The sequence below is a fragment of the Symphodus melops genome, assembly GCF_947650265.1.
Source record: "Symphodus melops genome assembly, chromosome: 13".
NCBI classification, from domain to species: Eukaryota; Metazoa; Chordata; class Actinopteri; order Labriformes; family Labridae; genus Symphodus; species Symphodus melops.
Window position 1 is genome coordinate 907,333 of NC_136703.1, and position 22,802 is coordinate 930,134.

The 22,802-nt window shown below is 46.0% G+C and overlaps 3 protein-coding genes across 4 annotated transcripts; 2 read left to right on the forward strand and 1 right to left on the reverse strand.

Annotated features, from left to right (window-relative positions):
- The first annotated feature begins 7,724 nt into the window (after positions 1 to 7,724).
- On the forward strand, positions 7,725 to 11,364 carry LOC306833537 (peroxisome biogenesis factor 10-like). Of its 2 annotated transcripts, none has more exons than XM_079358848.1 (6): positions 7,725 to 8,231; positions 8,609 to 8,689; positions 8,774 to 9,195; positions 9,411 to 9,577; positions 10,175 to 10,310; positions 10,966 to 11,364. In XM_079358848.1, exons 1-6 carry the CDS (start codon positions 8,120 to 8,122, stop codon positions 11,032 to 11,034), a joined length of 987 nt encoding a protein of 328 aa, XP_079214974.1. In that variant the 5' UTR covers positions 7,725 to 8,119; the 3' UTR covers positions 11,035 to 11,364. The 2 variants fall into 2 exon arrangements, with proteins under 2 accessions (XP_079214974.1, XP_079214975.1); XM_079358849.1 differs by lacking the exon at positions 7,725 to 8,231 and adding an exon at positions 8,380 to 8,463.
- A 1,507-nt stretch (positions 11,365 to 12,871) lies between these two features.
- LOC306833457 (uncharacterized protein) lies at positions 12,872 to 15,119 on the reverse strand. The gene is made up of 5 exons (XM_079358711.1): positions 14,789 to 15,119; positions 14,614 to 14,677; positions 14,492 to 14,542; positions 14,114 to 14,308; positions 12,872 to 13,641 (listed from the first exon to the last, which is right to left on the reverse strand). The coding sequence occupies exons 2-5, from the start codon at positions 14,654 to 14,656 to the stop codon at positions 13,235 to 13,237; spliced, it is 696 nt and encodes a 231-aa protein (XP_079214837.1). The 5' UTR covers positions 14,657 to 14,677; positions 14,789 to 15,119; the 3' UTR covers positions 12,872 to 13,234.
- Positions 15,120 to 16,697: 1,578 nt separating this feature from the next.
- On the forward strand, positions 16,698 to 21,787 carry renbp (renin binding protein). Its single transcript, XM_079359836.1, has 10 exons — positions 16,698 to 16,836; positions 16,963 to 17,038; positions 17,581 to 17,656; positions 18,276 to 18,457; positions 19,076 to 19,303; positions 19,398 to 19,479; positions 20,398 to 20,573; positions 20,854 to 20,985; positions 21,199 to 21,286; positions 21,436 to 21,787. The coding sequence occupies exons 1-10, from the start codon at positions 16,736 to 16,738 to the stop codon at positions 21,507 to 21,509; spliced, it is 1,215 nt and encodes a 404-aa protein (XP_079215962.1). The 5' UTR covers positions 16,698 to 16,735; the 3' UTR covers positions 21,510 to 21,787.
- The last annotated feature ends 1,015 nt before the right edge of the window (positions 21,788 to 22,802 follow it).

The following is a 22,802-nucleotide window of genomic DNA, read 5'->3' on the forward strand; positions in this document are numbered from 1 at the left end:
GACGGAGAGGCTGCTGGAGCCAACACATCACTGAGTCGGTCAAATGGGAACCTCCCTTCACAACATGTTTCATCCAGCAACATGGGTGAAACATGTTTCTAAGGGCTACTGGAACCTTCAACTTGAAGAGTCAGTGCAGCTCAGTGATTGGTCGAACAGAGACAGAAACATGAACAGTGTTTTAATATTCACAGCAATGTCACCAAACTCACATTTCTTGCAGAAACATGATATACTGGTTTTATTTTTCACACACAGAGGTGCCTTTTTGTTTCAGTGAGCATTTCCTCCTGTTGAATAAATTCATGTTCGCCCACACCAGCAGCACTGGCACACTTTCCCCAGAGGGCCGGAGAGTTTTCAGGCTCTCAGGTCTTTATCCCAGGTGAGGTGCTGGGTTTCGATGATGTTAAATCCCCCGTGACTGAGCTGAAAGAGGCTGAAAACCAACACCCTGCTGAAAAACAAGCCTCCACAAAAGCATGGAGAACCGGCTTTTCCCATCAAACCGCACTCGTGTCCACAGCAGGTCACAGAGTGTCTGTGTGTCTGCAACACGGGAGAGTCACACAAACACACAGCATCCTGCAGCTTTTTGTGAGTATAGAAAAAGAAGTCCTGAGCATGTGTGCCGACGCTGCTCTCCAAACAGAGAGGAGGCAGAAGTGTGACAGACGAAGACAAACAGCCTCCATCTCTTCACACAACAACTTTTGCAGCACATCTCTTTCACGCGCTGTGGCAGAACTGATGCCGCTTCAAATGTCATGTGTGACAAACATTGACAGAGCAGGGAGAATAAAAAGTCACATCCACATCTTCTGCCTGTAACACATCTCCTCTCTATCCTTTAACAGAGTCGGTCCAAAAACACACGAGCAGTTAGATCCCCTTTAAACTCACTGGATGATCCAATCCATTTCAGTCCGTTTACCCCAGGTCGGGTCAGGGTGGCATCATGCGACGTCCCTCTCTCCATGGCTACGTTTGCCATCTCCTTCTGGTAGGTTCTGAGGCATTCCCAGGCCAGACGGGATATGTAGTCCTTTCAGCAAACTCTGGGTCTACATCAGGGTCTCCTCCCAGTCTGCTGTTCTCTGAAAACCTCTAAAGGGAGGTTTCCGGGAAGTTCCTAATCAGGATCTGATCTCCTCACCTGGCTCCTTTTAATTCGAAGGAGTAGCGGCTCTACTTCTCACCCTCTCTCTCATAATGAGCCCAGACGCCCATCAGAGGAAACTCATTTTGGCCTCTTGTATCTGAAATCTTCTGTATTCTTTCGGTCTCTACCCAAAGGGTCCACGGTTGGGACTAAGACTGACCGATAAATTCTTCACCTCAGCGGCTCGGTATGATGCTTCATTACTGCAGACGCTGAACCAATCCGCCTGTCAGTCTCATGGTCCAGCGTACCGTCAGTGTGCGTGACCCTGAGGTACTTTTTGGACCATGGCCTCGGACTTGGAGGTGCTGACGCTCACAGGATAATACAGAACTACAACCTCAAAAATAAAGATTATTTTCCTGGGTACTTTGAAACAAACTAAATAAAAAGCTGGCCTGGCTCTTATAGGTCAAAGCAAAACAGAAAGTTTCTCCAAAGACCCGAGGCTTTCCTCCACAAACAGACATTTGACAGTCAGACAGAAAGTTTTCTCTCGGCTCATTTCCAAGTCAGATCATGTTTCTTTTCCGTTGGTCAAGCGGACGGTCCACAGCGGTGAGCATGTGGGTATAACTTATCTGAAAAGGTCAAAGTGACTCACAACCACATGAACAAGGCTCAAAGCAGAACATTATTTGGTTTAAAGAAGGAATAAAGTTTGACTGTGAAAAGGTCAGGAAGCGTTCTGACGGTACGAGGGACGGGACTCGGAGACGGCGTGTCTTTGTTTATACTCTGAACGACTTCTTCACAGACAGAACTGAATGTCTCTTTGTCTCTCAGGATTTCTGTGGATTCTGTCCTGTTCCAACCTGCCGTCACTTTCATCCACATGAGCTGCTCAGCTAATTACACACTTCAAACACGTTAATTACTGTTCCCAGCGCGCCGTGTTACAGCTGTAATTGATTTCCTAATGTACTGACTGCTGGGTGGTACTAGCATTACACATCCACATGCTGCCGCTTGTCACTCTACAAATGAGTTTGGAGGAATAATCATTCATTAAGGTACATTAATGAATCAGAGGATTTAAGCTAATGATAATCTCAACAGCAGGAAACGCCAACACGGTCACTCAGAACAATTTTTGAGAATAATTTACATCTTTCAGCAGCGTTTCAGTCGGATGTGATTTAGCCTAGTTTAGCACAAAGACTGGAAGCGATTCTGCTCTCCAACACCTCTGACGCCACAGTTCCACCGCTGCAGGCGAGGATGCTGGAGCCGCTAAGTCGCCGCTTGATGGCCGTATACGCACTGAAGAGTGCACGTGTTCTGGACCTCGATCTCCAACCACTCGTGATAGGTTGCGTCTGGAACCAGCAGGACGAGCGTTGAGAAAGGTCGACTGGACGACAGGAGAGTGACAGTTAACGGCTCGGCTGACGCGAGACAAATGACACCTTTATCGTCGCATAACTTCAGGAAACGAGTGACCTTTGTTTGAATCCCTGAACACACTGACACCTGTGTGTGAACACACATCAGCCCACCTTTACGCATGTGAAGGTTAAAAGTTATGTTTCCATCACTTCTTCTTGTTCTCTTGTTTAACTTGTAGAAACGGGGAGATTGAATGTGCCGTGGAGATATTTGATAAACAAGTCTTGATCAAAGCTTTTTTTTTTTTTTTTTTATTAACCCAAATGTAAATCCGTCCTGTTTGATATTCATTGGAATGAAATAGGCCACTGAGCTGAGATTTCATCCAGGAGGAACATGCAAATGAAGCGACACACTTTTTGATGAAATGTGTTCTTTGAGTAAGTTCATAAATAAAAGGAACGAGGTCTCAAACACAGCTGGAGAACAGGCTTCATACTGTTTGAAATGCTCCACACACTGTTTATCTTTTTCTCTTTGTCTGAACCTTTAAAACGCCACAAACCTGCAGAGAATGTTTCTACTTACAGAACAACCTCGAGCTCAGAGAAGGTTTTTCTTAAAGGAAATCTGTTTAACTACTTCAGTAAAACCCCTCAGTTTAGCTTCTGCCTGAAAACGCTTCATTTCAGCTGCTGTCTCTTTAAGCCCCGCCTCCCCTCATTCCTATTCTCCTCTGATTGGTCAGCTCTGTCTGCAGTTGCAGGGAAGTGAGCTGCTGAGGTGGGCGTGTCCTCGAAAGAGCTGCTGAGGTGGGCGTGTCCTCGAAAGAGCTGCTGAGGTGGGCGCGTCCTCGAAAGAGCTGCTGAGGTGGGCGTGTCCTCGAGAGAGCTGCTGAGGTGGGCGCGTCCTCGAGAGAGCTGCTGAGGTGGGCGTGTCCTCGAAAGAGCTGCTGAGGTGGGCGTGTCCTCGAGAGAGCTGCTGAGGTGGGCGTGTCCTCGAAAGAGCTGCTGAGGTGGGCGTGTCCTCGAAAGAGCTGCTGAGGTGGGCGTGTCCTCGAAAGAGCCGCTGAGGTGGGCGTGTCCTCGAGAGAGCTGCTGAGGTGGGCGTGTCCTCGAAAGAGCTGCTGAGGTGGGCGTGTCCTTGAGAGAGCGGCTGAGGTGGGCATGTCCTCGAAAGAGCTGCTGAGGTGGGCGTGTCCTCGAAAGAGCTGCTGAGGTGGGCGTGTCCTCGAAAGAGCTGCTGAGGTGGGCGTGTCCTCGAGAGAGCTGCTGAGGTGGGCGTGTCCTCGAAAGAGCTGCTGAGGTGGGCGTGTCCTTGAGAGAGCGGCTGAGGTGGGCATGTCCTCGAAAGAGCTGCTGAGGTGGGCGTGTCCTCGAAAGAGCTGCTGAGGTGGGCGTGTCCTCGAGAGAGTGGCTGAGGTGGGCGTGTCCTCGAAAGAGCTGCTGAGGTGGGCGTGTCCCACACCTTTGCTCCGTGCTTTGCTCTGATTCGTCGATGTTGTAGTCACTAAGACTTACCCGGGAACAGACTAAGACATTTAGGGATTGAGACTGAGACAAGACTGAGACTAGAAATCTCTCTGTAAAGTCATCGTGTTGTGTGCAGGTGTCACTCACGGACAGCGTCACACAAGCCGATCAGTGGCGGTCTTGATTTCAAATCGCCCCAGGCTGAGACGAGACCTTCACAAAGTGGTCTTGAGAGCCCTCTTTAGACCAAGGCTTCAAGTCTGACAACACTAATGGACGTCCAACATCATACTATCATATGTACTGTATGTATTTAATGATGAATCAGCAGTTTGGTGCTTTTCTTCACGATGCTGTGTCATGTTTAGTGAATCAGCTCCAAACAAAGCCCTGTTTGTTTCACATGATGGCCTCATACAGACTTCATACAGGACACGCCACGGGACACGCCACGGGCCACAGAAGATTTACTGTCTGAGGGATGAATGACTTCACCAGGTGAGGACATGGACTGCAGCTGGAGGATAGATAACGAGGTAATGTACTTCTTTAATACAGGATAACTCGCTTTCTGTGTCTGCATCAGCTCTCAAATTCAAAACAGTTACTCAATGAACCCCCGAAAAACACACTGATGAGAAGAACCGGAGCAAAGCTGTTAAAAAAGCCCCTCAGACATCAATGGAAACTCCAGCATCCTGGACAGCCAACATACAGGTGTGTGTGTGTGTGTGTGTGTGTGTGTGTGTGTGTGTGTGTGTTACCCAGACACAACCTGTGTGTGACTCTCCAACTGAAACAGATGTTGTCTGAGTTGATTACAGAAATAACTCGCAGTGTGAGTCGACTCAGCAGGTGTCACCTCTGTTCTTCTGCTTCCTTCCAAGGCGTGTGTGTGTGTTGGTTTGTGTGTGTGTGTGTGTGTGTGTGTGTGTGTGTTGGGTCCTTTAAGGATGTCCCTTGACAAACAGTCTTCCACCCACGCACACTCTGCAGCAGCTCCTGCTTACTCTGAACTCGTGTGTTCAGTTCAATAACACAGGGACAGTATGTTATATTATCATGTGCTTTAACATTAAGAGACAGCTGACCCTCGTGCTTCACGTCCGACCGGGCTGATCGCTGTAAACGTTCATCTGTGCTGATGTTTAATAATCCTCTGAATAACAGGAGGCCGAGCAAAGTGTCATTGTTATGGTTAGATATGATATGATACACTTTACTGTCCCCTTGGGGAAATGTTCTGTGTGATCTCTATTCTTTTATTTATAATTCTTGGACACTGCAGGACAGAGTCCACGACGAAGCGGCGGCTGTGACTCAGTCGGCAGAGTCTGATCTTGTTAACAGTTGTGGCCTTTCAGCCAGCTACATATCAGACCTTTGAGTGCTGAATGAGCCGACACACACATTAAGATCCTCGGGCAGACGTCCTCTGATCGTTTGGACCGACCAGCCCGAGGAGCTCAGGTCAGAGTCACTCGTCTCTTTGAAGACACACTTTTAACCGGCCAGGCTCTCCTGACTCGAGCTGATTTTCACTTCCTAAAACTTTTATAAAAGGTTTGTACAGAATGAGTTTGTCTTCAAATCTGAACGCTGGTTGAGAAAGCACTAAAAGATCTAAAGGATTAAATCAGATTTACTGCGCAGCCCTAACCCTAGCACAAGTCAGATACTGTGCATGCATGTTAAATGCCACATGAGACAAAAGTGCATCGTGCAAGTCAAGTCATTTGCAGAATAAAAGCAGAGAACTCAAAAATAAAGAGATGAAATATGAAGTGATGTGTTTGTGTTACTTCCACCCTCGAGGCCTCTTTCCTGACATTATCAAATATCTGTGTGTTATGATGAATGACCTCATTTAAAATGATGAAATGTGGCTCCATTTCATCAAATCGAGCTCACACTGATTAAATCTGTTTTATTATTCATCACTCCTCTTCCCGTTCACATGCATCTATCACCTCAGCTTCTATCACCTGATCTTTGTTTCTTCCATCCTTCATAAATACGATGCAGTAGACAGAGACACTGCAGACTCCATGATTACAACTCCACCACAGGTAACTCTCACCTGGACTGACTGGTTTATAACCTCGGTGTTGAGGAAGACATTCACTGGATGTTGACGGATGAGTTCTCGGAACTTTTCACCACAACTAAAAGTCTCGTTTGAACATGTTGAACTCAAAGTACAGCAGCTGCAGTCACTAAAGCGTCACACAATCAGACGTCTGAATCTTCTCTGGTCTGATGCCTTCGAATCATCCAAGTCAACACAGACTGCAGTTTGATGTTTAACGCCTTAAACCTGCAGGTAGACAAACCAACAGCCAGGTGTGTGTGTGTGTGTGTGTGTCTTACCTGTTGAATGCCAGACTCTCCCCGTGTGCTTGTTAGTGGTTTAGTCCAAACAGCAGAGTGCCTCCCTCACCTTCCACCTTCCATCTGAAACAAGCAGAGAGTAGACCCTGAGTTTAAGGAGGAGGAAAAGAAAAGAAAAAAAACCCCAGCTCCTCCCCTTGATAGGTGCAAAGTTCAACTTCCTGGTGTGCAGGACGGAGCGGCACACCGTCCAAGGGTTGATGTGAGCGCTGAGAAAAGTAAAAAGATAGGAGTGGGCTTAGACTGGGATGTTCCCCTTAGCGGTTATTGTACACCTAGCTGGCTCAGGGAGCAGCACTGAGGAGACAAAGAAACTGGTTCTGCAACTTCACCAGATCACAGCAGAGCAGCCGGAGCTTTCAATGAGTCAATGAATGAATGCACTTAACCCACTCACACTGACAAGGAGCTGCCGTGTAGCAACATGCACATGCAGCAGGGGAACATCAGAGCTGCTGCTAACACACTCAGTTTGTAGTTTGCAGCCATCAAGACGAGGAAGTAGTGGAGGAGTAGTTAAAGGGTGCGGACCTTGGAAAGGAGTCAAATATAAAGTAATAAACTGTGGGTGTTTGTGGAGAGGAGTTGATTTAATATGATTCTCTTAACATCAGTTGTGAATAACAAACGCAGGCAGCAGCACTTCTGTGTTAAATGTCAGTGAAGCAGGAAACCGATGAATGAAATGTGAAAACAACAATTACTACTTGGAGTGGAGAGTGAAGAACCTCAAAGACAAGCTGGAGAGTGATCAAGAAAATAAAAATATAGAATCATTTCAGGTGAAGACAAAATGTTAGAATGTTTTAGCGCTGAGGATATTTTACAAAAACTGAACCAAAAGACAACGGTTTCTTCTGTTACTGAAATTCAATGATCTTAAAAGTTGTATTGCTACACAAAAAGAGGACTGTCTTCTGATTTTAATGTGTTGTATAAATTGCCCCAAAACTAATTAGAAAACTGTTATTAAGGTTCATGGTGGTCAGTGTACATGCCCCATGTATGGAGGCTGTAGTCCTCCAGGCAGGCGGTCTGTGTTCAGTCCAACCTGTGGCTCATTTCCTGCATTTCATTCCCTACTCCCTCGCTCCCTGATTTCTCACTCTATCCACTGTCTTAGCTCTACATTAGATACACAAAAAACCCTAAATAAATTATTAATACTTTAATTGTTGATGTCTTTGGATATGCTGTAACTTCCCCCTCAATGAGTATAGAACATGTATGAAAATATAAACATGGAATATCATTACATTGAAAAGCTCTCATCGTTTATGAAATATTCACTGATCTCGCGCTTTATTGTGCTTGTAATTCCTCCTCCTGCCACTGACAGTGCGTGGCGCTGTGACTCACCGCGCTGATTATCAGCCCGTTTTATTCGCGTGTCAGAGGAACAACTTCCGCTGCTTCCTGCCGTTAGATAGCTACAGTTATGAACTACAAATGAGGAATATTATCCCATATTCCGACAAAAAATGATTGAAATGCACATTTGGGGTGTTAGATAATTGCGTTTGACAGTTTATTTTTATTTTACTTTGTGTGTTTTGGCGCTGACTGTTAGCTACGTTGAGTATTTAGCAGTTTGTAGTCTAACTGAAGGGACTACAGGACTACAGTTTTGACGTCCTGCTGTGCGGATAAAGACTTTTATCCGTGTTTTTTTCCCACTCTTTGGGACCATGGCCTCTTGATCATGAACATATTTTCCTCTTTAACACATTAGGGTCTGAAATCGTCTCTCTAATGTCCGCTAAAGATGCCGCTAGCTGCTGCTAACCAGGCTCAGCTGATCCGCGCGAGTCAGAAAGATGAATTTTATCAAACCTTCCTGAGAAACAACGCCAACCAAACTGTACAAACACTCGCAGGTGAGTTTTATTCAAATGACAAACTGTAAGATAGAATTAATGTTTTATTAAAGATGCGTACTTTACTTTATGCATGTTCTCCACCTGGTGCCTCCCTCACCTGTGGATCAAGATGCACGCGCACCTGTTGTCTCCCTCACATTTTTAACACGTGCATTAATCACGAGACAGGTGTGGAAGTTTAAAGTAAAAAGAAATGTGATTAGAATGAAAGCTTGTTCTGTTTGTCAAAGTAAAGAAGCAGCAGTTTGCACTTCTTGAACCACCTTGTCTTTGCATGAAATGTAACACCTGATGGTAATATTTATTCTCTCTCTCTCTCTCTGTCTCTGTCTCTCTCTGTCTCTGTCTCTGTCTGTCTCTGTCTCTCTCTGTAGGGTCTAAACGATGGCTGGACTGGAGGAGAGAGATAGAGCTGCTGTCAGACCTTGCGTACTACAGTTTAACAACATTCTCAGGTACTTGTTGACAGTGACCAGCAGGTAATCATATTTTCTTTACATTTGTTTTACTTGTTTTCTTCGCTTGAATCTTCTCACCAGGTTTTCAGACTCTGGGAGAAGAGTATGTCAACATCGTCCAGGTGGATCCCACTAAACGTCGGATCCCGTCTCGAGCCAGGCGAAGCTTCCTCGTCCTCTGTCACGCCTTCTTCCCGTACCTCCTGGACAAGGTCCTGATGTGCCTGGAGAACGAGCTGGAGGCGGGGCAGGAGAGTGGCGGCGGCGGCGGCGTTGTGGGTCGGCGCCAGGCGGCGTCCTGGAGGTGGAGCTTGGAGTCGTGGCTGAAGAAGTGGACGCAGCAGGCTGTGGGGCTGCTTTCAGAGCAGCAGAGGAAGGCGTGTGTGCCGCTGGTTTTTGTCCTCCAGCAGAGTGTGACCCTCCTGCACCGCCTACATGTGGCGCTGTTCTACGTCCGCGGCTCCTTCTATCACCTGTCGAAGAGAGCGGCGGGTATCAGCTATGTACGTCACCATGCTTTTAAACACCTGACATGCTAGATGATTAAAACCGTCTTACACGTGGATTTGAAAGAAGACGTGTTTCTGCCTCTTTGGCGTCAGGAGGCGATCTGTAGCGAGGAGCTTTCAGACACTTCACAGATCATATGATAAATAGATACTTTATTGATCCCGAGGGAAATTCAGGATTGACATGAATATTCTGTGTTTGTGTTCAGCTGCGTGTGAAGGGGCCGGACGGCGATGACGGGACCATGAGCAGCAGCTACAGGCTGCTGGGAGCCGTGTCCCTCCTCCAGCTGCTCATCACCGTGTGTCTGCAGCTCAACAACTTCAGGCAGAGACAGAGAGCCAGGCAGGAGTGGAAGCTCTACAGAAACCTCAGGTACTGAACCAGAACCAGAACGAGGCCCAGACCCGAAGACGAAGCTGTCGATGTAAAGCACATTTCACACAAGCAGCGACTGAAAACATCACAGGAGATACTGTCGTCCTTTTTTAATGAACATGCTTTCTGGTAGCAACAACAGCAGGGTCACTCACTTCGAAGCCACCAAAACGATAAAGTACTGTTTTAATTTTATCTTTTCGATTACTGGATAAATCGAAGCACAGAATGGATTCTTTTCTTTTCTGTGTCGTAGTAAAATATAATAACACAAACACACCTCCTGACGGAGGCAGAGCTCGCAAATCAAAATCCTTTTCTTGTAGAGGAAGAGACGCTAAATGTGTCCACCAGTGAGTTTCATTTTTGCAGTTAAATATTGCACTGTTCATGTGATATTTAGCAGGACTGCTTTAACTGAAGTCATGTTAGATATCACTGCAGTCTGACAACCAGTCGATTAGATCCTGTCCGGTTAACTTTCAGCACGACCCTCGTTTTTACTGGATAACATGACCGAGCTCTGGCTCATTTTCATGTATTGAACCGCTGTGGTTGAAAAAGGAGCTGACTGTCTGAACTGTGTGTCTGCAGTCCTCCACGCACACGCAGCTCCGGATCCAGAGCAGCTCGCTGCATCCTCTGTCTGGAGGAGAGGAGACACTCCACCTCCACCCCCTGTGGACACCTCTTCTGCTGGGAGTGTATCACCGAGTGGTGCAACACCAAGGTCAGTCTGAGGTCGCGACCCTCACAGATCATCCTGTGCTTAAATCTGAGGCATTCAAACTAAGAGCTGCAGAGATCAGTGTTAAAGGCTGCACAGTGGGGCGACCTCACAGCCAGGACGGGATCTGGTGTTTGCATGTTCTCCCCCTGCGTGTGTGGGTTCTTTATGGAGTACTCCCACTCTCTCCCACAGACCCACAGGGATTAAACGCCTTTATGCACACCTTCTTTAAGTGTCCTCCCGGATGTTTAGTTAGCACTCCACATTTACAGAGGCTGTAGGCCACAGTGGGTGACCCGGGTTCAAGTCCAACCTGTGGCTCCTTCCCCCTTCTCTCTCTCTCTCTCTCTCTCTGTCTCTCTGTCTCTCTCTCTCTCTCTCTGTCTCTCTCTCTCTCTCTCTCTCTCTCTCTCTCTCTCTCTCTCTCTCTCTCTCTCTCTCTCTCTCTCTCCCCCTCCCTTCTCCTCCTCTGCCAGCCACTCAAAAATTCTCTGTCCGAAGTGTTTCTGAAGCAATAATGAAAGATGATATCTTCTGTGTTTAGAGGAACATCTGGGAGACAGTTTTAACACATTTTACCCCAAATTATTTAAAAAATCATGTACAGAGGAAAATGATGTCTGTGTGTGTTTGTTTGTGTGTGTTTCTCGTACAGGCAGAGTGTCCTCTGTGTCGGGAGAAGTTCCAGCCTCACAGACTGGTTTACCTCAGAAACTACAGCTAGACCTGCAGACTGTGATCTGTCTCTCTCACACACACACACACACACACACACACACACACACACACACACACACACACACACACACACACACACACACACACACACACACACACACACACACACACACACCCTCGACGTCATGTGGAGACTTAATCAGCCAACATAAGGTCGGCCTCTTTGATTCCTTTCCCGTTGAATCGCCTCTTCAGACGGCGAGGACGAGCTGGTGGTAGAGAATGACGTTTTTGATTGTATCAGTCAGTTCATGTAAATATTTGATTGAACTTAATTAAAGATTTAATTAAAACAAATGAAAATCTGTTTATTGGATCTGTTTCGTGTTTAAAGAACATTTTTAGTCTCTGATTGTTTCACATGAGCATCCATCGCTAACGCAGAGCGGCTGAGCTGAAACCTCCGCTCTCTCTGCGACGCAGATGTTCTTTGGAGGAACTTGTGGCACTAAAACTTGACCGATGACTTTCTGGAGCTTCCTCTCGGTTTCATTCAGCTGAGACGAGTTTATATCCCGACACGCGTTGGTGCCAGACTTTCTCTCTCTCTCTCTCTCTCTCTCTCTCACTTCCTGTGCTGTCCTCTTGGATTATCAGGTTTCTGGCAGCTGCTGCAGACCTCTGCTCAGGTCTGTTAGAAACACGAGATGATGGATGTCAGCATCCACAGAGGGACGATCAGCCGTGTAAAATGTTCAATCACACTAAAAATATTAACCTTACCTCCTCCTTGTCTTTTAAAGTTGTCTGAATGTTTGATTCTTTTTGATAGCAGGTGTTTTAAAACGACAGAATCTCCATGACTTGAATTATTCATGGTGTCAGAAGGAGCGGAAGCTTTAAATCATTTAAAGCTTTTCAGTCCCTTCCCACACAAAGATGCTACCAGCGAGAGACAGAGCAGCGGTGGTGCAGCCTCGAGTCATTTTTGTGTCTGTTAAAAATATAAACCCAACATTTACGTCTCTCACAAACACATCACAGGGTGCACGGCGTGTTGGTGTGGTTCGGACCCTGTGCAGGTTTTGGGGATTTAAATCTATAAAGTTTGATTTCATCAGTGTCAAAGTCTAAGTTTGATGTTCTGGTACTGTGAGATCCCTGTATGACTTCACAGAGGAAGCTGTGGATGGTTTAGGCTGCAGAAGAGCGCCATCTAGTGGACAAAAACAGAACAAGTCTGAGACACGTTTTTTTTGCTGCAAATATTTCAACGTTGGCTTTCATTCATTAGAGCAAGTTCTGAACCTGCAACCCCTGAAATATAGGAGCCCTACACACACACGCACTCACGCACACACACACACACACGTTTTGACTCCTCAGGTCACACGTGCACACTCACACACTGATGACTCGAGGCTGCTGTGTGAACTCATCCATTCACACGCTGCTCATGAAGCCAGCAGGGTTAAGTGTCTTGCTCAAGGGACACGTCAGACATGTTTACAGGAGCTGGGGATCGCACCCTGATGACGACTCTGCTGCTCTACGCTGCGACATGCAACAATAAACAGAATAAAGATCACAGCTGCAGACCTTGACATTTTATTAAGAGTCATTTCAACAGAGCTCGTCCTCTGCTTGAGAAACACTTTCACAATCAGAACATTTACACACGAGGGGTTTGTCTCGCTGTGTTGGTGCAAATGAAAATACAAGGCTAAAAAACAAGTACTTAAATAAGATAAAATATGAGAAGCAATTGCCAATATAAACAATACAATTTAAAACATGTCAAAAATAAAGAATACAAAAAACACTAAATGTACTTTAAAAAAACATATTTTGAGTTTTCATGCATTTTTTTTTGGTCTGTTTGAACTGAAAGCCTGTAAAAAGAAGTGTGATACTATCAGACGCTGGATTATTCCAGGACAGAGATTTTATCAACCCACCTGAAACTTTTAGTCAAGAAACAGTTGAGCTCCTGATTACATCTGATAAATATCAGCTGTCAACAAACTGTGAAATGTTTTAACAACACATTTCAAACCAAGAAAACCAGTTATTAAACCTGAGTTTCCTGACATAAGCTGTGAAGAGGAAGTTTTAAAATCTTGATTTCTCTTTATGTCTTAAGCAGCATGAAGCAAATCGTGTTGCAAACCAGGCTGAATGTTCCTCTGGCAGCCTGACTGATCATCTGAAGGTGTTCACAGCCTCTGAGTCGTGCTCCGTGTTTCTCAGATGACGATGATCTTTGACAGTTTGTTTATTCCAAACACGCAGGTGGAGATGAGCAGCGCGTGGCCTGACAGCACGTAGAGCAGCGTGATGGTCCAGAACGCCAGCAGGTACAGCGACCTGTCACAGTGCAGAGCTGCAGCCTCCACCTCCAGTCTCTGCGCTGCGTTCAGGTGCTCTCTGTTAGTCTGAGTGCTGAGGGACAAGCTCTGAATGAGTTGCATTAAAGTCTGGTTGTTGTTGTTGTTGTTGGCCGTCCCGGTCAGGTTGGGGTTCAGACGGCTCTGATTCAGGTTCTGATCCGAGGAGGAGTCCGGCTTCTCATCAGCTGCAGACGGAGTCAAGACGCTGCTGTTGGAGCTCTTGATGTAGTTTGGGGGATATATCGAATAAATCAGGTAACTTCCTGTGGAGGGAAAGAGGCGAATAAATGCTTATGAGGGGAAAAACAAGAGAACGTGAACGAATCTGCAGCAGATCATAATTTAGAGCTTTTCCTCTTTAATTAAACAACAACATCTAAACTGTGCAGAGTTGCACGATTCTTATTCTCATTATGACGTTATCGAGCAGACTGTTGCTTCGTCCGCCACCCACACGTTGTTTTTTTTAATGCCTCAAGAGACAGCCGGCCCACCCTGCCTCAGACAGGGTAACCTGCTGTGAGGACAGGTCAGGAGGCTTTCAGGGACAGTCCTGAGGTTCTCTAGAACTTTTCAGGAGTTCTGCACATGTGTGAAAATAGACTGTGCAATCAGTGAAGCTGCCCCCTGCTGGCCGTTAGAAAGAATGCAGATTTAGGGTTGTCTGTTGTAACAAGAGGCCAGCTCCTCTTCCTCAGTACAGTCTGAGAATGATAGTGATGCAGGGAGTCTCACCGTAGAGGAACCAGGCGAAGGCGAACAGGACCAGGCCGAGCAGGCACACAGTCCAGATCAGGCCGCTCGGTGCAGCCGGACAGACCAGCCTGGGCAGAGCTAGCAGAGCCATGAGCAGCACGGCCACGATCCCACACACCATCACATACACGGGGAGGAGGGGTGCAGCTGGACACTCGTGCAGGTACACTACACCTGTTCACACAGAGCACAGAACACTGACAGAGACTTTCAGAGCTCAGACCGGCTCTCTGCACTGATTAGATAATAAATCCATCTTAAACACGAGGTGTCACAGTTACATCCTGCTCCTTTAACTTCAATAAAAGAAAATATTGTACAAAACTTTTTGATGATTATGAATGCTGCCTCACTTACCTAAAGCTATCTCAGCGATGGGGAACGCTAAGAGGAAGATAGAGGCGCATCCTGAAGGAGGAGATGAAGGTTCAGGTTGAGTGGTTAAATGTGTAGCTGTTAGATGAGATGAAATCACTCACCTGCAATCAACACAGTTGCACGTATGCGAAGGTTTGCTGACATTTTGTCGCTGGTGATGAGAGTCTGAAAGACAAAGAGGGATGCTCCATCAGGACAGGAGGACACAGAACCATTCAGTCGAATCCTTTATGAGTTAATAAGATAAACATGAGTTTAATGTGAGGAGGATCTCACCGTGCTTCCTCTCCTGATCTGTTCGAGTGACTGAGTGTCAAGGTTGTTGGCCAACTCTGCATGTCTCAACTCTTCAGTGTGTCAGTAAAGAAACACCCCAGGAACATGTAAGACCAGATTTCCCCCCGTTAGTCAATATCACAGTCTGACTGCAATACTTTGATATGATGCTCAGTGAAGGCAACCACAAACATGTCGCCACGAGCATCCTGCTAACTTCACTTACAAAACCCGAGCCAGGACTTGTAGCCCCGGAGTGAGACAGGAAATGTCCCAGAGTGAGGAAGAGACGGAGACTTTGGTCTTAGTGAGGAGGCGTGGTCGACATCTGTTGCTAGGTAACACAGGAGGCGGACACATCTGGCTGCAGATGTTCTCCCTGATTGTGAGCAATCTTCACGAATTCTCTGCTTATATTTTGACATGTTGTGTGTTTTGATGTTTTTATAATAAAGTATTTTATTATGTTTGTGTGTGTGGCTGCTCGTTTGTCAGACACTCTGTGAAGTCTCTTTAAACCAGTCGTTGTCTGTGTCCAACGGAGGCTCAATAAAATGTGTAATTCATTCTTATTTATTAGTAAGATTATTTTTGAACATTACGATTAAATACAAATCTAAATCTCAAACGCAGATTGAAATTGCATCAGAAAGTTCTCAGTCATTCCTTTTTCATGACACTGTTGTGTCGCAGTAATTAGTAAATGGACTTGAACTTAGGACACATGAAGCAGCTGGAGCAGCTTGAGGTTAAGTGTCCTGCCAGAGGACACGCTGGTCATGGCGCTGCAGGAGATGGGACTCGAACCCCCGACCTTCCGTTTGAGACGAACCACTGAGTTTCCTCACACAGAAGTTGTGTGTGTGTGTGTGTGTGTGTTTGTCAGGATTGAGGTCAGTGTGTTTGTTTGTGTGTTGTTATTGTGTATCTCTTTATAAGGGAGTATTTTATGTCTGAGGCTCTTGAGCACGCTGACCTGACCTCTGTCCTGCAGGATCTTTAAAACACTCCAGTCATCTTTATTTCTGCCTCATGGCACATTCCTGTTTTAGATAGGAGAGGACGTTCAGCAGTCCTGTCTGATCCGCTTCCCACTCCCGCCTCCTTCCACACACACACACACACACGCACGCACGCACGCACGCGCTGGTGAGCAGCGGATCACATGACGGCTCGTCGACGCTCGTTACCCGCAGAGTGAGCTCTGACACCGGGATTGTCTCTCCTGTCCTGCACGGTCTCTGGGATCAGGAAGCAGAAGGTAAGCAGGTTTATTCACTCTCTGTCTCTCTGCTCTGTTTGGACTCTCAGCTCGGAACACTGAAGTCTGCTGATCCGTTTCCGTAAACACAATGCGCAGCGTCAGCAGGATGAGTTTTGCACGCAGCTTCATCACCATCACGCACATGATGCATGTTCATCTTCTGCTGAGAGAACAAACAACAAACAGCCTGATCAGGATGTTTAAAGATGCACTAAGTTAACGCAGTTATACCATAGTGATCCGGGTTAACGTTCAGCCTTCATCATTTTATAACGGCTCACTTCCTCCAATAAACTCATCATCATCATCATCATCATCATCATCAAAGTGAACAACAGAGCCCACATTGTCTGAAAGTGGTAAATATACTAACTACAGGTCAAATAAAATCTTAATGTGAAGTATTAAAGTCAGAATTCAGATTATTATGTATAAATGATTATTATGATTATTGTCTATCAATCAAATAATCAGTCATGTTACTGTCCTGAGCAGATTGCTCTTCCTCCGTTTGTTTGCTTGTCTCAGCAGTAAGTCGTGCAGACTTTAGTGAGGGGGGGGTGAGGGGGGGTGAGGGCCCCCTCAGGAAGGTTTCCAGCCTGTCATTGTAAAACGAGCACGTTCAGAGTTCCTGCTTTGTTTTAGGTCTGTGAGCTGATCAGATCAGATCACAGTCAGGGAGAATGTCTGCAGCCATGCTGAAGGAGTGCAGAGAGAGGGTGCGCACAGAGCTGGACAGCGTGGTCGACTTCTGGCTGAAATTCTCTCCCGACCCCGTTCATGGGTAACGTAGTCCCTCATCAATGCTGTCGACAAACGTCTGCCTGTGACGTCATGCTCTGTGAAGGTTCACTTACATGTGTGAGTCTGCGTCGCTGTGATGGATCTGAACGCCTGTTTCCTGTTTCAGAGGATTCTTCACGTGCCTCGGGAAGGACGGGACGGTTTACGATGAGCTGAAGTACGTCTGGCTGCAGGGGAGACAGGTACCACTCTTCAGCCCTGCACTAACCATCCACACTGAATGTTTGTCCTGATCAACAAACACAATCAAACCAAACACTGAGGCAAACAGGAAGTGCATCTTATCCAGGCGAGCATCACGTGTGTTTGGACGTGATGGTGTCCAAGCATTAACCTCAGCGTGTTCACAAAAGTCCCTTCTCCACCATGCAGTCGGGTTTGGTCCATCAAAAAGTTTAATGACGAAGAAGACACTGCAAACAAAGGGCAACAATGGAGGCCGTCCAGCAGAGGTTTGCACCTCCGAGGTCGTCCAGGGGGCGGAGCTTTGCACCGACCAAAGAGTCTAGCTCCACAGGTGTTTGGCACCAAGACAGAGAGGTAGTAAAAAAGAAGGACGGCACGGATCGGTTCTTTTGGTACCAGTCCCAACTTTTAAAAGTGAAATCGCCCTGGAATGTGTCTCAAACTGAAGCAGACAAGTCGTGCAGCTGTCTACAACAAAACAAGGTTCAATGTGTTCGATTAGAGCCGACATGAGTGTTGTGTCTGACTTCTCTCCCAGGTGTGGATGTACTGTCGTCTGTACAGGACCATGGATCGCTTCCACAGGCCCGACATCCTGGAAGCAGCGAAGGCCGGTGAGTGTGAGACGCCTGCGGGGGGGGGGGGGAGCCTCTTCTGTTTAGTCATCGTTCAATTGAATCTCTTTCACCTGAGTGTGTGAAGAAATGCCCCCCTCTCTTTTATAGACCAGAGAGGGGGGGCGGAGTCTCCTGAGGCAGATCCCAGTATATAAACCAAGTGTGTCTACGTGTTAGGAGTTATTATGTCATCACAGAGAGGAAGGCTCATATCTTTATAGAAGTGGCTCACTTGTTGTGGAGCTGAAGCTTCAGGTGAACGAGTGCGTCTGTGCAGCAGATGGAGCGCTGATTAATGTGATTAATGGCGGCCATGATGGCGGTGTTTGCTCTGCAGCAAAGTGCTCAACAAATCACCGCTGATCCACAAACGTCCACACGTTCAGCTTCTAAGAAAAACAGGCTTTTTGTTTAAGCAGTGTTTAATTATTAATGGAAGCTTTTTTAAAGCCAAAGAGTCGATGAGGTGTGTTTTTACACTCGTCTGTAACAGAGTCAGTTCAGAGTGCTGTTCCTCCCTTCCTGTTTGAACACAATCACTGTCAAATGTTTGATCTGTCACTGCTGATGTAAATAAGTCTCCTTATTGTTTGTTGTCTTTGCGTTCGTCTCTCAGGAGGATCCTTCCTCAGAAAGTTTGCTCGTGTCCCCGACAGCGGCAGCGGCCCGTGGAAATGTGCCTTCTGTCTCACCAGAGACGGCCGAGCAGTGAAAATCCAGAGGACCATTTTCAGCGAGTGTTTCTACATCATGGCCATGGACGAGCTGAGCAGGGTCACCGGGGACAAGGACATGCAGGTACACACGTCTCCTGCTTTGTCTCACTAAGCAGGAGGACGACAGGGTTGGCCTCTCATATTCAGACTGTTCAGCTGACTGGATCCCTTTAAAGGACTGATGAATATTTAGGGTCCTAACTGTGTGGGGGAACTAAATATAAGTCTGATACCAAGAGTCCAGCACTCGACACAATCCTGGACCGGTCAGTACTTTGCAGCATTTCTGTGAAAGGGATTCCTGCATGAACAGAAAAACATGCTGCGTCATGGAGTTTCCCTTTTGATGCACATTTGGATCATAGTTCCTCCAGAGAGGCTGCAGATGGTCACAGAGGTCAGCACTGACTCTCTCTGTTGGCCCCGCTGGTTCCTGTATTTACACGATTAGAGAAGTGAAGAAGAAAAGAGAAACAGAGAGATGTGAGAGCAGAGTAAGAGGTTTGAAATGTAAGCTGGTCGAGTTTGAGTCAGTTATATTAACATTTATCATCTTGGGACAGGAAGTTACAAAGAATCCTGGAGTTCCCTCCAATCAGAGTGCAGGACAGTCGAAGCACTCGGCCTGTATACGGCAGGATGAGAGCTTGTTGTGCTGCAGGTTTGCTGTCTCAAACACACACACTGTTTTTTTATTTAGCTGGAGGCCGAACAGATGATGGAGCAGCTGATCTTCTGGGTTCGGGAGGACTCGTCAGGTCTGGGCCGGCCGCAGCTCCCCGGGGACGTTCCCACCAACAGCATGGCGGTCCCCATGATGCTCCTGTGCCTGGTGCAGCAGCTGACTGAAGGGCGCGGGCCGGAGGCGGGGCTAAAGTACCGAGAGCTGGGCAGCTGGTGCGTGAAACAGATCCTACAACATGTCCAGGTAAGTTCAGGTAACACACACTCATTCTCTGCTCAGGTGTGTCTGAAGCCGTGCGGTCAGGCTGTGACATGTCTTCTTCTGTAACGCCACACAGAGAGACGGCACGGCTATTCTAGAGAACGTGTCGGTGGACGGAGCAGAGCTGCCGGGCTGCCAGGGGCGCATACAGAACCCAGGTACACACACACACACACACACACACACACGCACACACACACACACACACACACACACACACGGTCAGTACGGGGGAAGCTGGAGTTGTCTTTGTTGTCTTTGTTGTCTTTTTTGTCTTCGTTGTCTTCGTTGTCTTTTTTGTCTTCGTTGTCTTTGTTGTCTTTGTTGTCTTTGTTGTCTTCGTTGTCTTTGTTATTGTTGTTGTCTTCGTTGTCTTTGTTATCGTTGTTGTCTTTGTTGTCTTTGTTGTCTTTGTTTTCGTTGTCTTTGTTTTCGTTGTCTTTGTTGTCTTTGTTATTGTTGTTGTCTTTGTTGTCTTTGTTGTCTTTGTTGTCTTTGTTATTGTCTTTGTTGTCTTTGTTGTCTTTGTTGTCTTTGTTGTCTTTGTTATTGTTGTTGTCTTTGTTGTCTTTGTTGTCTTTGTTGTCTTTGTTGTCTTTGTTATTGTTGTTGTCTTTGTTGTCTTTGTTATTGTTGTTGTCTTTGTTGTCTTCGTTGTCTTTGTTGTCTTTGTTATTGTTGTTGTCTTCGTTGTCTTTGTTGTCTTTGTTATTGTTGTTGTCTTTGTTGTCTTTGTTATTGTTGTCTTTGTTTTCGTTGTCTTTGTTGTCTTCGTTGTCTTTGTTTTCGTTGTCTTTGTTTTCGTTGTCTTTGTTGTCTTTGTTTTCGTTGTCTTTGTTTTCGTTGTCTTTGTTTTCGTTGTCTTTGTTGTCTTTGTTTTCGTTGTCTTTGTTTTCGTTGTCTTTGTTTTCGTTGTCTTTGTTGTCTTTGTTTTCGTTGTCTTTGTTGTCTTTGTTTTCGTTGTCTTTGTTGTCTTTGTTTTCGTTGTCTTTGTTTTCGTTGTCTTTGTTGTCTTCGTTGTCTTCGTTGTCTTCGTTGTCCTGGTCATCGTGTTCTCTGCTCTCACGTTGACTCAGGCCACGCTCTGGAGGCCGGCTGGTTCCTGCTGCAGGTCAGCGCCGAGCGAGGGGACGGCGAGCTCCAGCAGACCGCCATCAACAAGTTTGTGGAGCTTCCGTTTCAGTGCGGCTGGGACAAAGAGCACGGAGGACTCTTTTACTTCCTGGATGTGGACGGTCACTGTCCCACGCAGGTGAGGACTGACAGTGTTTAGCTTGATGGATCCAGACTGAGGCGCTCGCTGCTGTTCGTCATGATGATCAAGTCTTTACCTGTAAACGATCCTGGTGATAATCAAACTGTCGGGATGCAGTATTGGATATCTGATGTTTTTAACTGTGAATAATTATAATAAAACCCGACGAATGTTTTTGTGCATTTTATGAAATGCTCAGAATGTGAAGTTTGGTAAAGCTTCACTTCGACTTGATTGAGCTGAAAGTAATGAAGTGGGCCGTGTGTTTGCTGCTCAGTTGGAGTGGAGCATGAAGCTGTGGTGGCCTCACTGTGAAGCTCTCATCGCCTTCCTGACGGCCTACAAACAAACCAAGAGGCCCGAGCTGCTGCACACATTCTCTCAAGTTTATGAATACACCTTCAGTCACGTGAGTTTATTCTTCTTCTTCCTTTTTTAAAGTGTAAAGGAGACATGTCGGGCCATGGTTAGAGCTCAGAGCTGACAGCGAGCATTCTGGGTAATAATCGTAGCTGCATCAGATGTTTTGCAGGACGGCTTCTGCTCTTTGATAATACACACCCTGATTCATTCTGTGTGTGTGTGTGTGTGTGTGTGTGTGTGTGTGTGTGTCTGTGTGCAGTTTCCTGATCCTGACGGGGGCGAGTGGTTTGGCTATTTGACACAGGAAGGGAAAGTAGCTCTGGATTTCAAAGGAGGCCCCTTTAAAGGTAAGAACTCACCTGATGCTGTTTATTCTTTTATTAGGATGATAAATAAATCCTGTTTAGCTGCTTCTCTTCGGCCTTCGTAGACGTTCTGTTTGTTTGTGAGTTTCTGCGTGTTGGTCTAAATTCTGTGACGCTCTCCGCTCCTTCAGGTCTCTTTCACGTTCCTCGCTGCCTGTACATGTGTGAGCGTCTTCTGGATGAGCTGCTGGCTAACGATGACTGACGCTCTGACACGGAGCTCAGAAGAATAATCCTCTGAATCTGATCCACCCGTCTTGTTCCTGATTTGACGGCAGGTGGAAAAAAGCAAAATTGCACTAATTATCAAACAAGCCTTTCTCTTTGTTCCTCCATCACTACGTTCAGTCACTGAGGGACGTTTGTCAAACCACAGGACAACATTACAGTCATGTTTCTGTGTCTTTGCCCTCACCTGACGCCCTGCACACACACTTCTGCTGCTCACTCTGACTTTCAGCAGAATAAAGACACGATGCTCAGACTGAACACTTTGTGCAGGTGTGAACACGGCTTTAGATAAATCCTGCAATAAGAGTCCTTAATCAGAGCTGATAACTCGTCTGTGTCCGTTTAGATTTGCTGCTTTATTTGCCTTAGTGTCTGTGAACGTTTGAAGGACTGACAGACAAAAGGAGAATCTACTAACACACTAACCATTTATCGAGCTGAGGGACTTTCTCCCGTTCACTACCAAAGCTGTCTCTCTCAACACAAACAGGAAGCACATGTTTTATTGTTTTATATCACAGTGTGCCTTTGACAAGCCAACGCTGAACCTCTTAAAGGGCGTGGAGCTTCGGATGCATTCCATTTTGTTCTTTGCTATGAAAGGGAAACATTTCAGCTGCTTTGTGTTTGTGAAACGCTCGGCGTCTGGTGAACGTTGTGGTCTTTCCTCAGTAAACACTGAACGACTAACCAGCTGCTACATGTAGCTTCAGCGCCATGCCAGTAGACTTGATTAATGCTTTCTTAATATTACAGCTGATCGTACATGTAATGTGATTATACAAGCAAAATGTCAGATAATCAAAAACACTTTATAACCCTGTTGTAAATCTGCAGCACCAAGAAACTAATAAAAAATATAATCAAAGTGTTTGACTCTGAGTGAGCTCTTTTCTTGTCACTGATATGAATTTATTAATTAATGTTTTATAACAAATTAAACAGTGACCATGTAGAGGCTTATTTGTTTATTTTTTTAAACTTTATTGAACGTTTGATATAAGAGTACAAATGTAGAAAACAAATACAAAATATTGTAACATCAATGTCTCACATTCTGTACAGAGAAGCAGCTTCATGTCATTTTTTAGCACATCGTTTTAAAATATAGACATTAAATTACTTAAGTGTCTTAAAGTGTAATTAATGAGGTCTGAAGTGAATAAAAGAAGAGAATAAATCATCAAAAATGAGTAAATAAAAAGGATCAATAATGTGCTGTGCTCGTGTTTGACTTCAAGTCGCCACCAGGTGTCACTGTTGTTTG